Genomic DNA, 18,536 nt, shown 5'->3' with positions numbered 1-18,536 from the left:
TGGCAGGACACCATGGAAGCCGCCATTCTGCGTTGTGTTGGTTTAAGTAATACTGTAGGTATTTACATAAGATTAACGCTCCAGTGATGAATACGTACCTAAGGCTGTTTAGGCATAATGTGATATACTTTAGGTAGTAGTTGGTATTATTGCAGTTTCAATCAATACACCACAGACCAGACGTAACTATACACATTCTCACGGTCTACATCACACTTCTACGAACATTTCTAACCCCATTTTACTCTATCGGAAATTAGTAATAACTTCAGGACACAAGTCTTCAAATGTGCGGCGAGCCACGGAGCTCCATCACACTCGGAAATGAGCAGTACACTGACTTGCATTTGTTTATAGCTGGGGTTTGTGGGTAAGTGCTGAATAGGATTCTTATTGTGTCTAATAATTCTTTTGTCCAATGACGTGCCACCACTTCTCAACACCACGAGCTGCGCCAATGGGAATTTGCTATATGTATTCGCAGGCGGGGCACAGCTGGGCAGACAGGTGCACAGACATCTGTGTGCGCAGTTCAGCCATGGCCACCAGTAACACTATAGTGCGTCCACTCCATGAAGTCCGTTCAGGGCAGGGCACATTCTGGAATTCCCATGAGTGCGACGTTGCCAGTTCGACTCCCAATTATCAGATTAAGTACCGACCCACCACCCATCTGTTAATCTCTCTCTCTCTCTCTCTCTCTCTCTCTCTCTCTCTCTCTGTTTGGGTGTGTTTTGAGGTGTTTTTATTGTGTTTGGTGTGTTTTGGGGTTCTTGGGAGCATTTGGGGTGCGTTTTGAATGTGTTTTGAGTGTGTTTAGATGTGTTTTGGTGTGTTTGGGTGTGTTTGGGTGTGTTTTGAGTGTGTTTAGATGTGTTTTGGTATGTTTGGGTATATTGAGGTGTGTTTGAGTGTGTTTCATGTGTTTTTGATGCATTTGAATGTGTTTTTGGATATTACAAGTGTTTTGGTGCAGTTTTGGGTGTGTTTGTTTGTGTGTTTCAGCGTGTATTATGATGCTAATGTATTTTAAGCTAACCTAACACCCAAGACTCTCTCTCTCTCTCTCTCTCTCTCTCTCTCTCTCTCTCTCTCTCTCTCTCTCTCTCTCTCTCTCTCTCTCTCTCTCTCTCTCTCTCTCTCTTTTCTACTCAATATCTTGTCAGTGAATTTTCATGTTAATCTTTGAATGGCACCATAAAACTACCCTTCAAAACCATGTCACTGAAACAAGAATCTTTTGGAAATGCAAATTATATGGCCACTGTTTTTCAAAGTCCACAGTTTTGAGGCACTTTGTTTGTAAGAGTGTGTTTGCTTTTGATAAGGTAGATATCAATGTAATCTGTCAATACAGCCATCAAACCTCCCTTAAAAACCCATGTGACTGATACAAGAGTGTTTTTAAGATATAGGTTAGGTTGCCACAATCTTCAAAGTCCACAGATTTGCGGAGCTTGGTTCGTATGAGTGTTTTTGCTATATATAAAGTAGAAATCATATTAATAAGTTAATAGAACTATCAAATTACCCTTAAAAACCTGTGTAACTGAAACAATAGTCTTTTGAAAATATAGGTTATGTGGCCTCTATATTTTAAAGTCCACAGAGGTGAGACTACCCTTAAAAACCCGTGTGACTGAAATTAGTCTTTTTAAAATATAGGGTATGTTGCCACAATTTTCAAAGCCCACAGATATGACAAGCCTTTTTCATAAGAGTTTTTGTGCTGTTGATAGAGTAGATATCATACTAATCTGTCAATAGAACCATCAAACTATCCTTAAAAACCCGTGTGACTGAAATTAGAGTCTTTTTAAAATATAGGTTATGTTGCCACAATTTTCAACGGCCACATGTGGCTTTTGATAAGGTAGATATCAATGTAATCTGTCAATACAACCATCAAACCTCCCTTAAAAACCCGTGTGATTCTGATTTGTAAAGCGCAGGGCACACACATTTTTTGGGGTTGGTTTTTGCGGGTGATTGAAATAGTAGTGTTGAAACAAGTGTCTTTTAGAAATACAACTTAGGCGACCACTGTTTTTCAAAGTCCACAGTTATGAGGAAGTTTGTTCTTAAGAGTGTTTTTGCTTTTGATTTGATAGATATCATGTTACTCTGTCAATAGATCGTTAAACATCTCTTAAAAACTGGAGGGTTTGGGTGTGTTTTGGGGCGTTTCTGGGGTGTTTGGGGTGAAAGAGTGTGTTTTTGTGGGGTTTGGGTGTGTTTTTGTGGTGTTTGAGTGTTTTGGGTGGTTTGGGGATATTTGGGTGTGTGTTTTGGGTGTTTAGGAGTGTTTTTGGGATTTGAGTGTGCTTTGGGTGTGTTTAGGATGTGTTTGATGGTGTTTGAATGTGTTTGGGTGATATTTAGATGTGTCTCTCATCTGCATGTTGAAACACACCAAAGCACCTCAAAGCACACTCTAAGCACACCAGAAACACACCAAAACACCCCAAAACACACCAAAACAAGCACACTCTAAGCACACCAAAAACACCCCAGAAGACCTCAAAACACCCCAAAACACACCAAAACCTCCCAAAGCACACCAAAACACTACAGAACACACTCAAAACACCCCAAACACAACAAAACCTCTCAAAGCACACTCTGAGCACACCAAAAACAACACAGAACACACTCAAAACACCCCAAAACACACCAAAACATTCCCAAAGCACACTCGTTTTCAACCTAAAGGATCCTTCCCAGGAAGAAAAAAAAAATGTGTGCTTTCTTTAGCTTTGTGGTGACTTCAAAATGTGTCAAAATTATATTCTATTATATTGATAGAAACCAGATGATTCATGTACAGATGACACAGGGATGAAAGCAAATCAATAAATAAATCAATATTTTGAGTGAAGCGAAGTCATATTCCCCCTGTGCAATTTTTAAAACCTGTGAGAGGTTACATGATTTTCGATTTTTAGTTTGCATTCACTGAAAATGTGAAACTACAACTTGTCTACTCTTTAGTGGCTCGTTAATGTACAACAGTTGTTTAATATTTGTTGTGAAGTGGAATTATCCGGGGTAAAGAAAACACATCCGGATGCCCAGGCCAGGCGACTCCACTGGCAGAGTACGATATTCTGTAGTGAGGCTATCAAGACCAGCTGTATTTTGTAACATTAGGCTCTGTATCACAAAGGCTAGTATCAACACCATGGCCACTAGATATACGATAAAGGAAGATTAGAACATGGCTAAGGGAGCTGGCGTTGGGTAGCCTCTACGTGACGGAGAAGCAGAGACGGAGGGAGGGAGATGGTAGGGAGCCAGGCAGGAGTGTGGCGTGAGGATAACAAGCAGTTAGCAGCTTCTTGTTCCATGTCCCTGTGCGAAAGTATGGCAAGAAAACAAATCGAGTGCGGTATATAATTAATCTCCCACCAATCTCATCTTTTTGTTAGCGCTGAAATGTGTCTCAGTGAGCACAAATTTAGTGTGATGTTATAGTGCGGTGTGGATATGAGGGCGTGAGGTGGGCGTGTGTCAGCCAAAGGAAGGGCAGCACATTCGAAGACAGCCGAGGTGATCCCACACCAGCTGAACAAATCCTCGGCCTTTTGTCTTATGGCGGCGGGCGAGTGCGGTTCCTTGTGTGTGCGTGCGTGGCGTCGCGGTTAGTGTAGTGATAGATAGTGTGCGTTAGTTTATCCTATTGAATGCGTCTTCCTCGCGTTGGATTTGGTAAGTTGAGGTTGTTATTTAAGCCTCATTATCACTGCAATAAAGTACTAAGCATTAACCTGAACCACGTGACTCCTATACTGATCTCCGTTAATAATGAAATAGTAGCTTTGATAACCACACCACACTAATAACTGCCTCCTTCTCCTCTTTACAGGTGAGTACCCGTATCACAGGTCACACCGTGGGACTGACACCGCTGGAGCAACCCTTTGGGAAACCCGCCAACCTAGCAACTCTGGCCTGGCCTGACTTGACTCAGCCGAGAGATGAAAGGGGACACCACCACCACCAACGTGGCAACATGGGAAAAGAAACGCTGCCACATGCCATAGAATTTATATAAATCATCGTTATCGTCGTAAACATAGACACTCATTGTACTATGTAACTTCCTTTACTATACATGCAATACATAGAATATCACTTTCAAACAGCACATGTATGATAAATAAGAGAGAGACGTGGATGTTGCGCATACGTGCGTAACGACACCACTTGCTCTCGTGCCCACAATCTTGAATCTTCAGAATTTTCTACCATCTGGCTAAGACTTCAATGTCACTCTCTAACTAAATTCATCTGTGCTGTATACCTCTCACCTAATTCCTCTGACTATGTAAAATTCTTTGACTATTTGACTTCCAAGGTGGAGCACATCTTATCTCACTTTCCTTTTGCTGAGATCTCCATTTTAGGGATTTCAATGTTCACCACCAGCTTTGGCTTTCATCTTCTTTCACTGACCAACCTGGTGAACAAACCTTCAACTTTGCTATCCTTCATGACCTAGAGCAGCTAGTGAAGTTCCCTACCCGTATTCCTGACCGCCTTGGAGACACGCCCAACATTCTTGATCTTTTCCTAACCTCCAACCCTTCTGCTTACTCTGTTAAACTTTCCTCTCCGTTGGGCTCCTCCGACCACAATCTAATTTCCGTTACCAGTTCTATCACTCCAGTGCAGCCTCAGGACCCGCCTAAGCGGAGGTGCTTCTGGCATTTTAACTCTGCTAAGTGGGAGGAACTAAGGCAGTACTATTCTGATTTCCTTGGGATGATTATTGTTTTCATGTCAGAGATCCTTCTCTTTGTGCCGAGCGCATAACAGAGGTGATTATCTCTGGCATGGAGCTATACATTCCTCATACTTTCTCTAACCCTAAAGCTAAAAAGCCTTGGTTTAACTCTGCTTGTTCTCGTGCTGTCAATGATAGAGAGGCGGCTCACAAACGGTTCCGTAGCCATCCAACTGCTGAAACTCATGCCCTATATATTTCTGCCCGTAATCATGCCAAATCTATTCTCCAACTTACTAAAACTCTTTCATCAATAGAAAATGTCAAAGTCTTTCCAATTCTAACTCCTCTCGAGATTTCTGGCATCTAGCCAATAATATCTCTAACAACTTTACTTCTTCGTCTTTCCTCCTTTACTTCATCCAGATGGCTCTACAGCTGTCTCTTCTTTTCTAAAGCTGAACTCTTCGCTCAAACCTTTGCTACCAACTCAACTTTGGATGATTCTGGGCATATTCCTCCTACTCCTCCACCCTCTGACTACTTCATCCCTAAAATTAAAATTCTTTATAAAGACGTTTTCCTGGCCCTCTCTGGCCTTGATTCTCGGAAGGCTTACGGTCCGGATGGAGTCCCTCCTGTTGTTCTCAAAAACTGTGCTTCCGAACTCGCTCACTGCCTGGTCAAACTCTTTCATCTGTGTCTCTACTTCTATTTATCCTTCTTGCTGGAAGTTTGCTCACATTCAACCTGTCCCTAAAAAAGGTGACCACTCCAATCCTTCTAACTACCGCCCTATAGCTTTGATTTCCTGCCTTTCTAAAGCCTTTGAGTCTATCCTTAATAGGAAGATAATGAGGCATCTATCAGCTCACAACCTTCTCTCTGATTGCCAGTATGGTTTCCGTAAAGGCAGATCTACTGGTGATCTTCTTACTTTCCTAACTGAATCTTGGTCATCCTCTTTAGGGACTTCGGTGAAACCTTTGCTGTCGGCCTTGACATATCGAAAGCCTTCGATAGAGTCTGGCACAAATCTTTAATTTCTAAACTACCCTCCTACGGATTCTATCCTTCTCTCTGTACCTTCATCTCCAGTTTCCTTTCCGATCGTTCTATTGCTGCTGTAGTAGACGGTCACTGTTCTTCCCTAAAACTATCAACAGTGGTGTTCCACAGGGTTCTGTCCTATCACCCACTCTCTTTCTATTATTCATCAATGATCTCCTAAATCTGACTCAATGCCCTATCCACTCCTATGCTGATGATACCACCCTGCATTATTCAACAGCGTTCAACAGACGCCCAACCCAACAACAATTAAATGACTCAAGGCGAGATGCTATAGGACGCCTAACTTCTGATCTTTCACTTGTTTCTGATTGGGGCAGAGAAAACCTGGTTTTGTTCAATGCCTCAAAAACTCAATTTCTACAACTATCTACTCGACATAACCTTCCAGACAACTATCCTCTCTTCTTCAATAACACTCAACTTCCCTCTCCTCTACATTAAACACACTCGGTCTATCCTTCACTAAAAATCTAAACTGGAAATTTCACATCTCTACTCTTGCTAAATCAGCTTCCAAGAAGTTAGGTGTCCTATGGCGTCTTCGTCCATTTTCTCTCCTCCCAGCTGCTTGCTCTGTACAAGGGCCTTATCCGCCCGTGTATGGAGTATGGCTCTCATGTCTGGGGGATCCACACACAGCTTTACTAAACAAGGTGGAATCTAAAGCTTTTCGTCTTATCAACTCTTCTCCTCTAACTGACTGTCTTGATTCTTTAAGTCACCGCCGCAATGTTGCATCTTTATCTGTCTTCTACCGCTGTTTTCATGCTGTCTGCTCTTCTGAACTTGCTAACTGCATGCCTTCCCCCTCCTGCGGCCTCGCTGCACAAGACTCTCTACTTCTTCTCATCCCTATTCTGTCCATCTTCCTAATCATGTACGGAGGTTGATTTGGTACCATGGCTAGTTGTAAGCGACCATACCTACCCCACCCTGAACAGACTTCATAGAGTGGAAAGATTTATTTAGTTGTAAAGGTTGCGAATTTGATTACTGGGAAATCATAGCTCCTGCCATGCAAGTCAAGAAGAGGACCAGCCAGGACCTTCATCCTTTCGTTAAGGTATTGTGAGGAGGAGTATTGGTAGAGGTAGGGCATATTGTGTGAAGCTATAGGAGAACCGGTGTGTGGGGGAGGGAAGCTGCCCCAAAGCAAGGATACGGTAGGTTAGGTTTGTTAAGGTTAGGTTAGTGTTACAGAGGGTCCGGGGGGGCTGCGTCCCCCCTGCTTAGGTTAGGTTACATTAAAATTAGGTTTATGTTGGGGTTAGGTTAGTGTTGTAGGGGTGTATGGGGGGTCCGGGGGGGTGCAGCCCCCCAGCTAGGATAGGTTACGTTAGTTTAGGTTTGTGTTAGGGTTAGGTTAGTGTTTTAGGGCAGGTCCGGAGGGCACAGCCCCCCCAGTTAGGTTAAGTTAGGTTACGTTAGGTTTTTGTCCTTAGATTTTTTGGATTGCCATATCTCGCCTCTTTTGGCTCCTCCCCAAAACCCCCAATTCCCCACAGACCCCCAAGCTTGTTGGGGGGAGGAGGGGAGAGGGGAGATGATATTATGTTAGGTTAGGATAATTTCAGTGAAAAGTACTCATGAATTTTGTGATTTTCCCCCTTTTTTCTTAAAAACGGGTATATTTTCCTTAGATTTTTCGGACCCCCAAATTGCCTCATTTTTGCTTTCCCCACCCAAAAACCTCGCATTCCCAGGAGGTCCCCAAGCTTGTTAGACTTAGGGAAAAAGAAATTTAAGATGGGTGTATTTGTTCAAACTGCAAATTTACCGTTTAGTTTAATGATGTGAGTATTGAATGATAACCGTTTGAAAATTATTTCTTAACATTGGATAACTATCACAGCTGTGATGAATAATGGTTTTGGGAATGTCAGACAATGCTACTTAATATTTTGCAGTAAAACGTTAATTTTCCTCCAAGGGTATGCTTAATAATGGAAGGAAGGAATTTTTTTCTAAATTGAGATTTCAATTGGTATATGACAATGATATTCAGATGTTAGCCATATTTTAGTGGTGCTGGAGTTTTAGGTCTGATTACAGGGAAGCTTGGGTCAGGAAAAATTATTAAACACAGCCCTATAGAGCCAGGGGCGATTGGTTTTCAGCTGGTAGGCTTTGTGCTGATATTAGGATTATAAGCCTTTGAGGGAAGTATGTGTGTACGAGATTCGTTGAAGGAATAGCCTACCAACCGGAGACTTGAAAGATTTTGCCGTTGTCATTTCATAGCGGATAATTTTAGGAGTTTGAATTTTTTCCAAGAAATTCTCATAGTTTAGATTAAACTACATTATATGATTTTTTTCAAGAAATTGTCTGATAGTTTAGATTAAACTATGGGATAATTTATTTGAATTTTATTGATTAGAACGTCAACTAGTGGTGGACAGGAACTGTAAACTCAGGTATTCAAGGAACCGGTTCCTTGGGCTGGCGGAACCATCGGAATCGGTTCCGGAACCGGTTCCGCGTGGAATCAGTGGAGCGTGGCTGGTGAATACCGAATACTAGAGTCTCGGAACCAGAATCGTTTTCTGGAAATCAGTAGAGCACGGCTAGTGAATACCAGAGTCTGAATCTAGATTACTGGCTGGGATGATTTTAGAATACAAAGTACTGACTCCCGGTCCTAAGAGACTTATAATCTTTGATGGATACTGAATGACAGTGAATGTAAATGGATGCATTGAGAGAAATATGTAGACTTTGAAATGGCGTTTGGTGCTGTCGAGCAAAAGTCTCGGTCTAACTCATTGTAGAATGCCTTAAAAGATAGCTTAGACTCCATGAAATGTGGTAAAATACTCTCCTAGTGAAAATGACGACTTTCCAGGACGTTTTAGGAAAGTTATTGTTGAAAATGTTTTATACTTTTAACGTAATTAATTTAGACATTTTTTTTAACTAGTTGATCTGGAGATATTTTGATATTTTGAAAATAAGTTTAGATATTTATCACGTCATAAAATGTCATGCATTAGGCCGTGGCTTTGTTTTTTTCTAAAAGTAATTTTTTGTATCAAATTATTTACGTAATTTAACCAAGTTCCCCGTTCCGTTCTCTCTGATGATCACAGCCCAGGTGGTGTATCATCATAGCCCCAGGCTGGCGCCTCTTTTCCAACATCCCAGTTCGTCAATATTTTGCCTAATATCTAGTGATTTGTACGTGTTTTCGTGTGTTTCTAGGTTCAGGTATGTAGATATTGGTAGCAGAAGGAAGAAGAAAGTAGAAATAAAGGAGGATAAGAAGGAAGGAGAAAGGGAGGAGGAAGAGGAGCAGCCGCCAAGCCACAATACTTAAGCCACCCTCCATTTCCTCAATATTTTGTCTAACATCTAGTGTTTTGGTGTGTTTCTAGGCGCAGGCGTGTATATGGAAGCAATAGAAGGAAGACGAAGGAGAAACAATGGAGGAGGATGGAGAAGAAATGAGAAATAGAAGCGGAATAGGAAAAGGAGCCAAGGTGTAATATTTAGGCAAGTGTCCCTTTTAATCCTAATGTTCTTTATAATGCATACTGTTGGTTTGGGATATATTTGGGATGTTTGAAGTGTGTTCAGTAGTGTTGTAGGGTGTTATGACTTTTTTTTGTGTGTGTGTGTTTTCGGTGTGTTTTAGGCCTTTTAGGCATATTTTACGTACCATGAGTATGTGGATTGAGATGTCTGAGTATTTGCATGTTTTGATGTGTTTTTGGGAGCATTTTGAGATTGCGTAGTGTTTTGAATGTGTTTTGGGGATAATTTTGAGTGTTTTAAGCTGTGTGGATATGTATTGGGAGTCTTCTAGATGTGTGTGGGGTGACTTGGGTATATTGGGTGTTTCTAATGAGCTTTAGGTGTGTTTGGGAGATTTTGAAGGGTTGCATGGAGTTTTGAGTGTGGTAGGGGATAATATTGAGTGTTGTAAGTGGTTTGCGTGTGTGGGGGTAATTTTGGTTTATATTCGGTGTTACTAGTGAGTTTTAGGTGTTGCATGCTGTTTTAGTGTTTTATATTAGTTTTGTGTGTTTTAAATGGTTTGGGTGTGTGTTGGGGTGATTTAGGCATATAGCGGTGTTTCTAGAGAGAGTTGTGTGTGTTTTGATGCCTTTTGAGGTGTTGCTTGATTTCATGAGTGTTTTGGGTTAGTGTTGAGTGTTGTAAGTGGTTTGTGTGGAATTGGGTAGCTCAGGGTGATTTTGGCGTATATTGGGTATTTTTAGTGAGTTTCAGGTATATTTGGGGACATTCTGAGGTGTTGCATGGTGTTTTGAGTGTGTTTTGGGTTAGTTGTCTTACCAAAATAGATTCCTGCTTTTCTTTCTACAACCTTCCCACTGATCTTCATTTCACACACACATTACACCTAACTTTCATCTTGCAGGCATTGTTTCTTCCTTTCCTACTCTTACTCCTACTACAAATATATTATTTTAGCATCACCACTCGAGCCCCATCAATGGATTCAGAAAATACTAGTTATTTAGTAATGTTTATTTAGTTGGTCTCACAGGAACAAGTACAAGATTTCGTAGTTTGACATTAAAAAATAATAATTAGCCCGTCATTGCGTTCCTAGCCATCAATTGTTGCCATTAACAATAAATAAACACAGTAATTACAGTAGATTTACCAAGAAATGGACGCAAGAGACTGCAAGATCGCAGTGTGCCTAGAGGCGCTTGCACAAATAAGGCGCATTGTATGTTCAACAGAGGAAGCTGGCAGAGCTTCCTCTGTTGTCGGCAAAATTTTTTAATGAAATTCCAACATAAAGGCAGAATGGTGGGTGTATTATACAAAAATCAAATAGCAGTGGAGCAAACATAAGATATAGTGGCAATATACACATCACATGCCCTATGACAAATTAAATTAGCAGAAGAAAGGAAGGATAGTACACAATTGTATTTACAGAGGAAGCAGCTTACAGGCGGCCACAGCGTCACAGACTAGATTCCTGGGTTACACCATGACAGCACATGGCCCTTCAGTGCCTTGCCACACCACTGCAGACTGCCACCTCTGCTGCTGCCACAGAAAGGTGCCAATTTTTTTTTCAAACAGCCTTGATTATGTTAAGGCACCTCATGTCTTTGTACTGGTTACCAATTTGCCTTCTTTTCTAATTGATGACAAAAGTACAATTAAGAGTATAACTAGCATTTCATTATGAGGCATCATTCAGCTTGTGAAGTTTATAATGGTCAAAAGTTTTCATTAGAAATGATATCTTCACACAAATACCTTGCATTGGCAGAAGATTAACTGCTGTGGCTGCATATTGAGGTGCAGTGTGGCAAGCTTTCTGGCAGGTTCATGTGTCAGTCAGACAATGTACAGAGGGACAGACAGGAAGGGCAGACACACATGGGAGGGAGAGGGAAAGAGGCACTTCAGGCGGCAGTGTTCGTACGTGTGTATGTATGTGTAGAAGGGGAAGAGGGGAGTTGGTGCTGGGGGAAATTCGTGTACCCAGCCTAGAGATAGAAAGTTGAGGGAGGCAGAGTTGGGGGCAGAGCTTGGCATGTGTTGTTGTCCCCCACCCCTGACCCTCCACACCCTAGAAGCACCAAGAAGAAAAATCTGAACATAAAGGGGTAATCGTTATTTTCAAAGTTCGTTCGCTGCCGCAACTACCCGGTCCACATGGTGATTTTCTTCCTTTGTGCAGAATTCAGCACGGCACCAATACTGAGTGGTAACCCCCAAAATCCCCACTGACGGAAAAGACCCTCTAGTTTTTAGGTTTGGATATCTCCAAACAAATAAAAATGCCTATCAAATCTCATTCACTTCCAACTTAAATTAGAGAAAAAAAGCTTCTTCCTTTCATTCCTCATACTTATGTATTGAGGTAAAAAAAAAATATTTTCTTCTCTAAAAAAAGAAAAGAGAAGTCACCTGCAAGCCTATCCTCTGAGGTGGACTCAGGTGGGGAGTGGGAGGGAGCTGCAGGTGTTGTCAAACTGTAGGATGCTGAAGCTTCTCTTTAAGTTTACGATGAATTTATTTTATGAAATAGTGATACGTAGCCTTGGTCACCACCATCAGCACCACCACCACCATCACTATGGTGGAGCAGCTTCCAGCAGGCTGAGCCATGATCCATGTGCTGGGTGTCTTCAGACATCACATGGCACATAGATTAATCAAGTCAAACTAGTGTCATCTGGAAAAGCTGCCACATCCCCATCTGGCAGGTTGGTAGTGGTGGTGGTGGTGGTGAGAGGTGACATCAAGCTGGGTCAGGGGATCTACAGGTCACTTTCACCATAGAGAGACGTAGAGAAGGACATGTAGTCAAGGGCGTCGCGTGGGGCATTGGGTCCACTGTATGGCTGCATGCGCTGAATGCAGTATTCTGCCTGGTCTGGGGGCAGCTCCCTCTGCAGCTCCTCAGGAAGGATGTAAGGCTGGAAGAGAAACAGACATTAGGGAACATATAATATAACATTTACTTATTCATTTTACTCTCCATGAAGGAAGGGCACTGGCAAGGGCAGCAAAAAAAGGCGCCAGGGAAAGGTGCCAAGGACAGAGGGTAAGTGTCTTGAAAGAGTTTGTCATTCTGATATATCATTCTCTCTTAAGAGTTTGTCATTCTGATATATCATTCTCTCTCTTAAGAGTTTGTCATTCTGATATATCATTCTCTCTCTTAAGAGTTTGTCATTCTGATATATCATTCTCGTTCTATCTCTTCTAATACCAACCTTATCTCCAGCCAGAATCCTGAAGGAGTCGATGACCTGTTCTGCAGTGTCAGAGTCCACATTCTCCCTTGTCATGAAGTCCAGGAAAGCATCAAACTGAATGTAGCCAGTGGTGTTGGGATCAACAATGCTGCAGATACGCTGGAAGTCAATCTCACCCTGTCGATCCTTGCCAATAGAGTAGCCAAGAGAGATGAGGCAAGACTTGAACTCATCAGGAGCCTAAACGTCCACACCTGCAAGAAGTATGTAAGATGGATATGTGCATACAGTAGGAACTGAATGAATGTGAATTAACTGAAGGCAATGAGGGGGCTTTTGAATTTTACAGTTACTAATTTACAATGTTTCATTGATTTTGTAAGTTTAGTACAGAAACAATCTCAAATGTAGCTTATTATGAGAAAGAGGGAAATCCTGGAGGAAGTATCAGTGCATGTATGGTCAACACTGCCATCAAGTACTACACAAGGCAACATTACAACTGCTTGCATCTCACACTAAATGATGTTTTTTTACCATAAACTTTCCTTTTCTAGCATTTTATCACACAAAGTGCTAATTACGAGAGCAAATCTCATATGAAAAGCTAGAAATGTTTGTACTATTCCCTTCTCAATAATATAAATGTTTGTACTATTTCCTTCTCAATAATAAAAATTAATGTAATCATGGTCACAATCACAAATCACCAGATTTCAGCAAATTATTGATAAAGGCAAGCAAATATTAGAGTATACTTACCTTTGTCTTCCAGGTTGAGAAAGAGGACAAAATTTTAAAATTAGTACCTGATAATTTTTTTTAAATGATGGGCAACTAAAGTAAGCAGACACTTTCCTCTACATGCAGCTTGTAGCCTGTCCATGAATTATGCCAATTCTCTATGCTTAGGAGAGTTATTCAGTTTTCTCCTTTCTCATAAGACAAGCAAATATGCCAAATAGAAAGTTATATTTAGTTGTTTCTCGTCACTGCCACTCCCAGTTTGCTAACTGGCTTCCGAGTTACACTTCACACTGTGGATCAGACATCAGACCAAGGCTTTACCTCCCTGCTGGTTTACATTTTTCCCCTCAGTAAAGTTTTTATTGCACAAAAATCAAAAATGATTTCTTATGTGCCTTCTTTTATAGTTTTGTGCCTACAGCTTGAGTACCAAGGAGTGGTGCTACTGCAAGTCCTGTTCATGGAGAATAAGGCTGGAGAAGAATGAAGTGAGCCCAACATCTGTGGCATTTCTTGACACATCTAAAGGTCTGAGTGAGGAGCAGAGGCAAGTCTCTTATGGAGCTCATACAGGAGGTGAAGACCCTGGATTGGCTATGCATGCCTAATGACAAAGGAAACAGTGAATCTCCTGACCAGGAACTGCTTTGGACACAAGCAGTAGCAATATATGAAGCAAGCCCACCCGAATAATAAACTGGAGGCACTTGTAGATGGAGGCCTTTGAGGACCATTGCCAGTGCCCCAGGACTAGCCTCACCCCACCCTGTGTACTGGAAACTGACACCCTGCCACCCTGCCTCACCATGTCCAGGTCAGGCATACCAAGATTTATGAGGCTGGCTGCAAACAGAAGTAGAGTCCTGGGGATTTCAGAGGAGCCTACTGGGGGCATGACCAAGCAGGCCACAAGATGCAGCAGTGTGGCCAGCTCCATAGAGCTAAATCACTGGAAGACACCAGTCGTATTGTTTTCCACCATAGTTGCTGGAGCTGTGGTCTGGGCATTGCTTCTGGGACTATCTGAATTACAAGAAAGTAAAGCAGGCAGGAAGCCAGGCTGATCGATGGGGCAATGACTCAGCCACTTGACAAGATTTATTTCTTTAGTTGTTACCTGGCTTTTGGCAGTGTTCTGTTAGGAGACAGTGGTAATGAGCTCTAAACTCTGTGGTCTCCAGTGCTCAGGTCACAATATCATGAACGGATATTTCAGCAATACTAACCTTAGGATCATTACCAGGAGCTCAATGGGTTTTCAGTAAAGTTTTTGAAGATTCTGAGACTTTGAAAAATGACAGAAGCACCAGTTTGTAAGTACCAGCTACTGTAGAGAGAAAACTTCCACTACTACAGATCTTGTTGTATATACCAGCTGATGACAAAAACCCAATGGTGCCTGTAAAAATGTAGGCTAGTAGAGTCCAGATTCCAGATACTATGAGACACACAAGAGACCACACAGAAACCCCAAGAACCATAATATGATGAACCCAGCAGTGAGAGCATCAGCCACAGAGATCACTAGGCACAGGCACCCATGTTTGCATTTTCTGCGGAGCTTCTGACACCCAGCTGAGGGAAGTTGCACTTGAAACCCAAGCAGAGGCACTCCATGACCAAGCTTCATTTCCTGCTCCTCCTTCAGACCCATTGATGGGAAAAAAATCCAAACACATAAAAGAGAAGCCCATGATCTAAAAGAGTTCCAGTATGAGGTATGGTCTGCAGTATGTATGCCAAGCCAGAGTGTGCCACGGACCCAAGCTACGTGGCCATGCTTGTGATTACATTCCACAATGCAGAGAAACTGGCTCTGAGCATATAGACATGACCCAACCCATGAGGCCAAGGACTGCTTCCCATGCCAGGATGGGACCATAACAGGTTAGAAGAAACACCAGATGCTAATGCTCCCATCAGGAATAAGATGTCACTTCGTGGTAGTGCCCACAGCCCTGTGAGTGAATGGGCACCCTGCTTGGTTGGTTGTGGTAAATGGCCACTAGCACAGAGTGGATGTTTGGGAGAGGAGACATGGTGAACATGTGCAGCATGCTAGAAGCTCTACAGAGGCTGTGTGGTGTCACCAGACAGTGTGTTGCCAGGCAGGGCCCTGTGATGATGAATGTCTGTGTGAAGTTAGAGTGGATGCCTGTCTACATTGTTGCCCAGGAGAACCTGTGCCTGCTAAAGACTTCCTCACACGTGTAAAAGATCTCCGAGATGGGAAGTACCCTTATTCTTTGGAGGTGACACTTATGGTGAAGGAAGTGACTAGCAGACCAAGTAAGTATCTTGCCAGGGAGATGAAGGAACACACTCCCTATACCTGCCATTCCACTGCCCAGAGTGACACCATATTCCAGAATGAGGGAGAGCAAGGCACCAATGGTAAGGATGCTACTGCAGCAAGTTGTGATGATCTGGACCTTGGCTGCATGTCCTTGGAGAAGCATGTTGTCTATGTGCTAAGTGAGAAGAGATGCAGCATGCCATGTAGGAGATAGCTGCTGCTATGAAACAAAGAGGTTCTGAATGGACTACTGTGCCCTTAATGTTACATTGTGACAGTGCCAGACACACATCTTCTGCAGCAGATGGATGACAAGCTGAAGACTGCCTTTTCTTTGGCTAGGGGCTGTGGCAGTTCAGTGAAGCCTATGTAATGCCTTCAGCTGCTTCAAGAGGTTGATGGAGGGAGTGCTTGAGATGCTGTTCCTGGGCCACAAATAACCTGATGGACCAGTGGGAGGTGTTGTGGCTAGAGCAAGCTGTCTCAGCTGTGCTGGGTGGACAACAGGAAGAATGAGAACTGCTAAGGGAGGTGAATGAAAACACCAGTAATCATGCCAACATTAAGAGGATGCACGCTCCTCTCCAGCTGTACCAAGCTAATGTGCCCATGGAGATGATTCCTGTGGATATCAAGAGTCTGTTCCTTGCACACATAGGGCCTGTGCCCTTCCCAACCACAAGGCTTAGATGGAAGAATTCCTTGTAATGTGGGTGTTCATCAACTCTGGAGTGCCAGGCGAGCTTTACGGGACCAAGGAAGAGTGCTGCAGTCTCCTGGGAGTGATAAACACCTGCACTCTCAGAGTGGCAGAGTGGTGCAGTGTTATAATGCCATGCTGGTGAGTCAGCTGGCCCACTACTATGCAGCTATCAACAGGACCAGGATGAGTGGCTGCCCTGTTGAGCATGAGGCAACAAAGTACACACTGGAACAGCTTATGTTTGGACAAGGGGCTGGCTACCCAGGGTGCAGTCCCGGTACGCTTGCAGCAACACCTGGACAAGATTAGGAGGAAGGTGCACAGCCACCTCAAGCTGGCTGGACATGCCATGTGGCAGCAATACTGCCAATGTGTGTGGGAAACCACATTGTGTGCCTGGCAACAGGGTGTGGCTGTAGAATTTGTCGGGTGCATGGCCCATCTCCTCAGCTCCAGGGTCACTCGGAGGGGATGTACAAAGTGGTGGATGCCCTTTTGGTTGTCACTTACTCCTACAGATAACCACAAGTGGAAAAGGTGGTCGGTCCATGTGGAATGACTGTAGAAGTGTGTGGGAGGCAACAAGTACTACTCCTGTGAGAAACAGGAAGCTGAAAGCAGTGCCAGTGACAATGGTGACGGTCATGGCACTATTAGTGATACTGGCAGCGGCCAAGACAGTGACAGTGGCACAAGTAGGGGCAAAAGAGGCAAAGACTGGAGTGAATGCTGACTACAGAAACCCCACTGACTAGTGACAGGTCATGAGTCTTCCCCATAAGAGTTAAACTAATTTGAACTCACTAAATTCTTTAGCGTAATGGATTACAATGAAATCTTAGCCTTTCTTTTTATGCCTCCCCTATCTGCATGTAGGACCTCCACTTAGTTACTCTCACCTGTTCTTATCGAAGTGGTTGAAGGAGGAGCGGAATTCATTGAGCTGCTCCTGGCTGATGCCCTTGGAGTCTCTGGTCAGGATCTGGTTCTCCACCTCATTGATGGTGCGGTTGATGGAAGTGAGGAGCTGCTCCCACCCAACACGCAGGGTCTCCATGGTGTACTGGGTGTACCTTGAGTAGAAAATTAAGTGTTAGCAAGTTGATAGGATTGTGGTCTTCTGGAACACAAGTTTTACCTAGGATTGTGGTCTTCTGGAACACAAGTTTTACCTAAAGTCCTGATGAAACTGAGTTATGATACAAGTAATAGACACACCTGTTCTCAAACACCATGGACTCCTGCACAGACTGGTGGATCTTCTCCATTTCATCCATGATGGCCTTGTTGCTGATGACGGCATTCTCATAATCCTTGAGACGGTTCAGCTGGTCCTCCAACACAGATCCCTGCAAGAAAATTCAATTCACCAGTTTGTTCTACTTCTACTTCTCATCTTCAATTTTTACAAAGGTTTTATAAAGGTATGGCAACTGCCAGTTTTCAAACCACTTTAATGAAGATGCCTTTTAGTAATTCATTATTAAAAATGAATCTCACTGCATCTTTGAGAGACACTGAGCAAACATCAACAAGCCATGTGTTGCAACTGGCACACTTACGTGCATGCCCATGCCAATGGCAGCCACGGCATCCATCTGCTTCTCTATCCATGGCCCCACACCGTTGGCCTTCTCAGCAAACTGGCGGCGAAGACTTTCGTTGTCTGAGGTGCAGGGAGGTTAAGGAAAATGCATTTGACAATGGTGTTTCTTTCTCAATAGAAAACTTTCATCCATTTCTCCATCACCTGCTTTTAAATGGTAACACTGGTAACACTATCTTCCTTACATTTTGGTCACACCACTAGGTGTCTGGTGACAGCAAGGGAAAAAATGATAAAGTGTCTGGTGACAGCAAGAAGGCCAAATGAGGAGCACAAAGAAAGATGAGGTTTTCTGCTCATGTAATGTGTTGCTAGATTGCTTTCAACAATATATGCTTAACCTGTAAAGTGTTGATCCGTATATATACATACTAAACACTTTCCCTCCTGAACGTACAAATTTTTTTTTTTTTTTTTTTTTTTTTTTACTTCATGGCATTTTTTTTTTTTTTTTTACTTCATGGCACCTAAACCAGTAGAAATGGTTCAAAATGTCTTTTCTATGACAAAATATGATTTTGAAAGCTCACTCTGATTTTTTATTGTATTGCTGTGGTCTATTACATAGAATGTATCCATGACCACGAATTATTTATTGAAGAAATGGTATTTTTATAGAAATATATCAGTGGTGTCATAATTACTTAAAAATATATTCAAAATCCTGTTTAGTAGATCAGCTATTTTTA

General features: G+C 42.7%; 1 protein-coding gene across 3 annotated transcripts in view; it reads right to left on the bottom strand.

The window, feature by feature from the left end:
• Positions 1 to 10,276: 10,276 nt before the first annotated feature.
• LOC123517899 (alpha-actinin, sarcomeric-like) overlaps positions 10,277 to 18,536 on the bottom strand; it is a 76,160-nt gene continuing 67,900 nt past the window's right edge. For 2 of the 3 annotated variants that reach the window (XR_006678609.1, XR_006678610.1), the window contains exons 13-17: positions 17,804 to 17,907; positions 17,460 to 17,590; positions 17,141 to 17,314; positions 12,514 to 12,749; positions 10,277 to 12,213 (exon numbers count right to left, since the gene is read on the bottom strand). Coding sequence is in view for 1 of the 3 variants with exons in the window: in XM_045278356.1 (XP_045134291.1) it covers positions 12,055 to 12,213; positions 12,514 to 12,735; positions 13,033 to 13,048; positions 17,141 to 17,314; positions 17,460 to 17,590; positions 17,804 to 17,907 (806 nt within the window). In the remaining 2 variants the exon portion in view is untranslated. Of the gene's footprint in view, positions 12,214 to 12,513; positions 12,750 to 13,032; positions 13,049 to 17,140; positions 17,315 to 17,459; positions 17,591 to 17,803; positions 17,908 to 18,536 lie in introns of all 3 variants that reach the window. The other variant, XM_045278356.1, reaches the window with a different exon arrangement.

This window comes from Portunus trituberculatus, chromosome 43 (assembly GCF_017591435.1).
Source record: "Portunus trituberculatus isolate SZX2019 chromosome 43, ASM1759143v1, whole genome shotgun sequence".
NCBI classification, from domain to species: domain Eukaryota; kingdom Metazoa; phylum Arthropoda; class Malacostraca; order Decapoda; family Portunidae; genus Portunus; species Portunus trituberculatus.
This window is presented reverse-complemented; position numbering and strand designations above follow the sequence as displayed.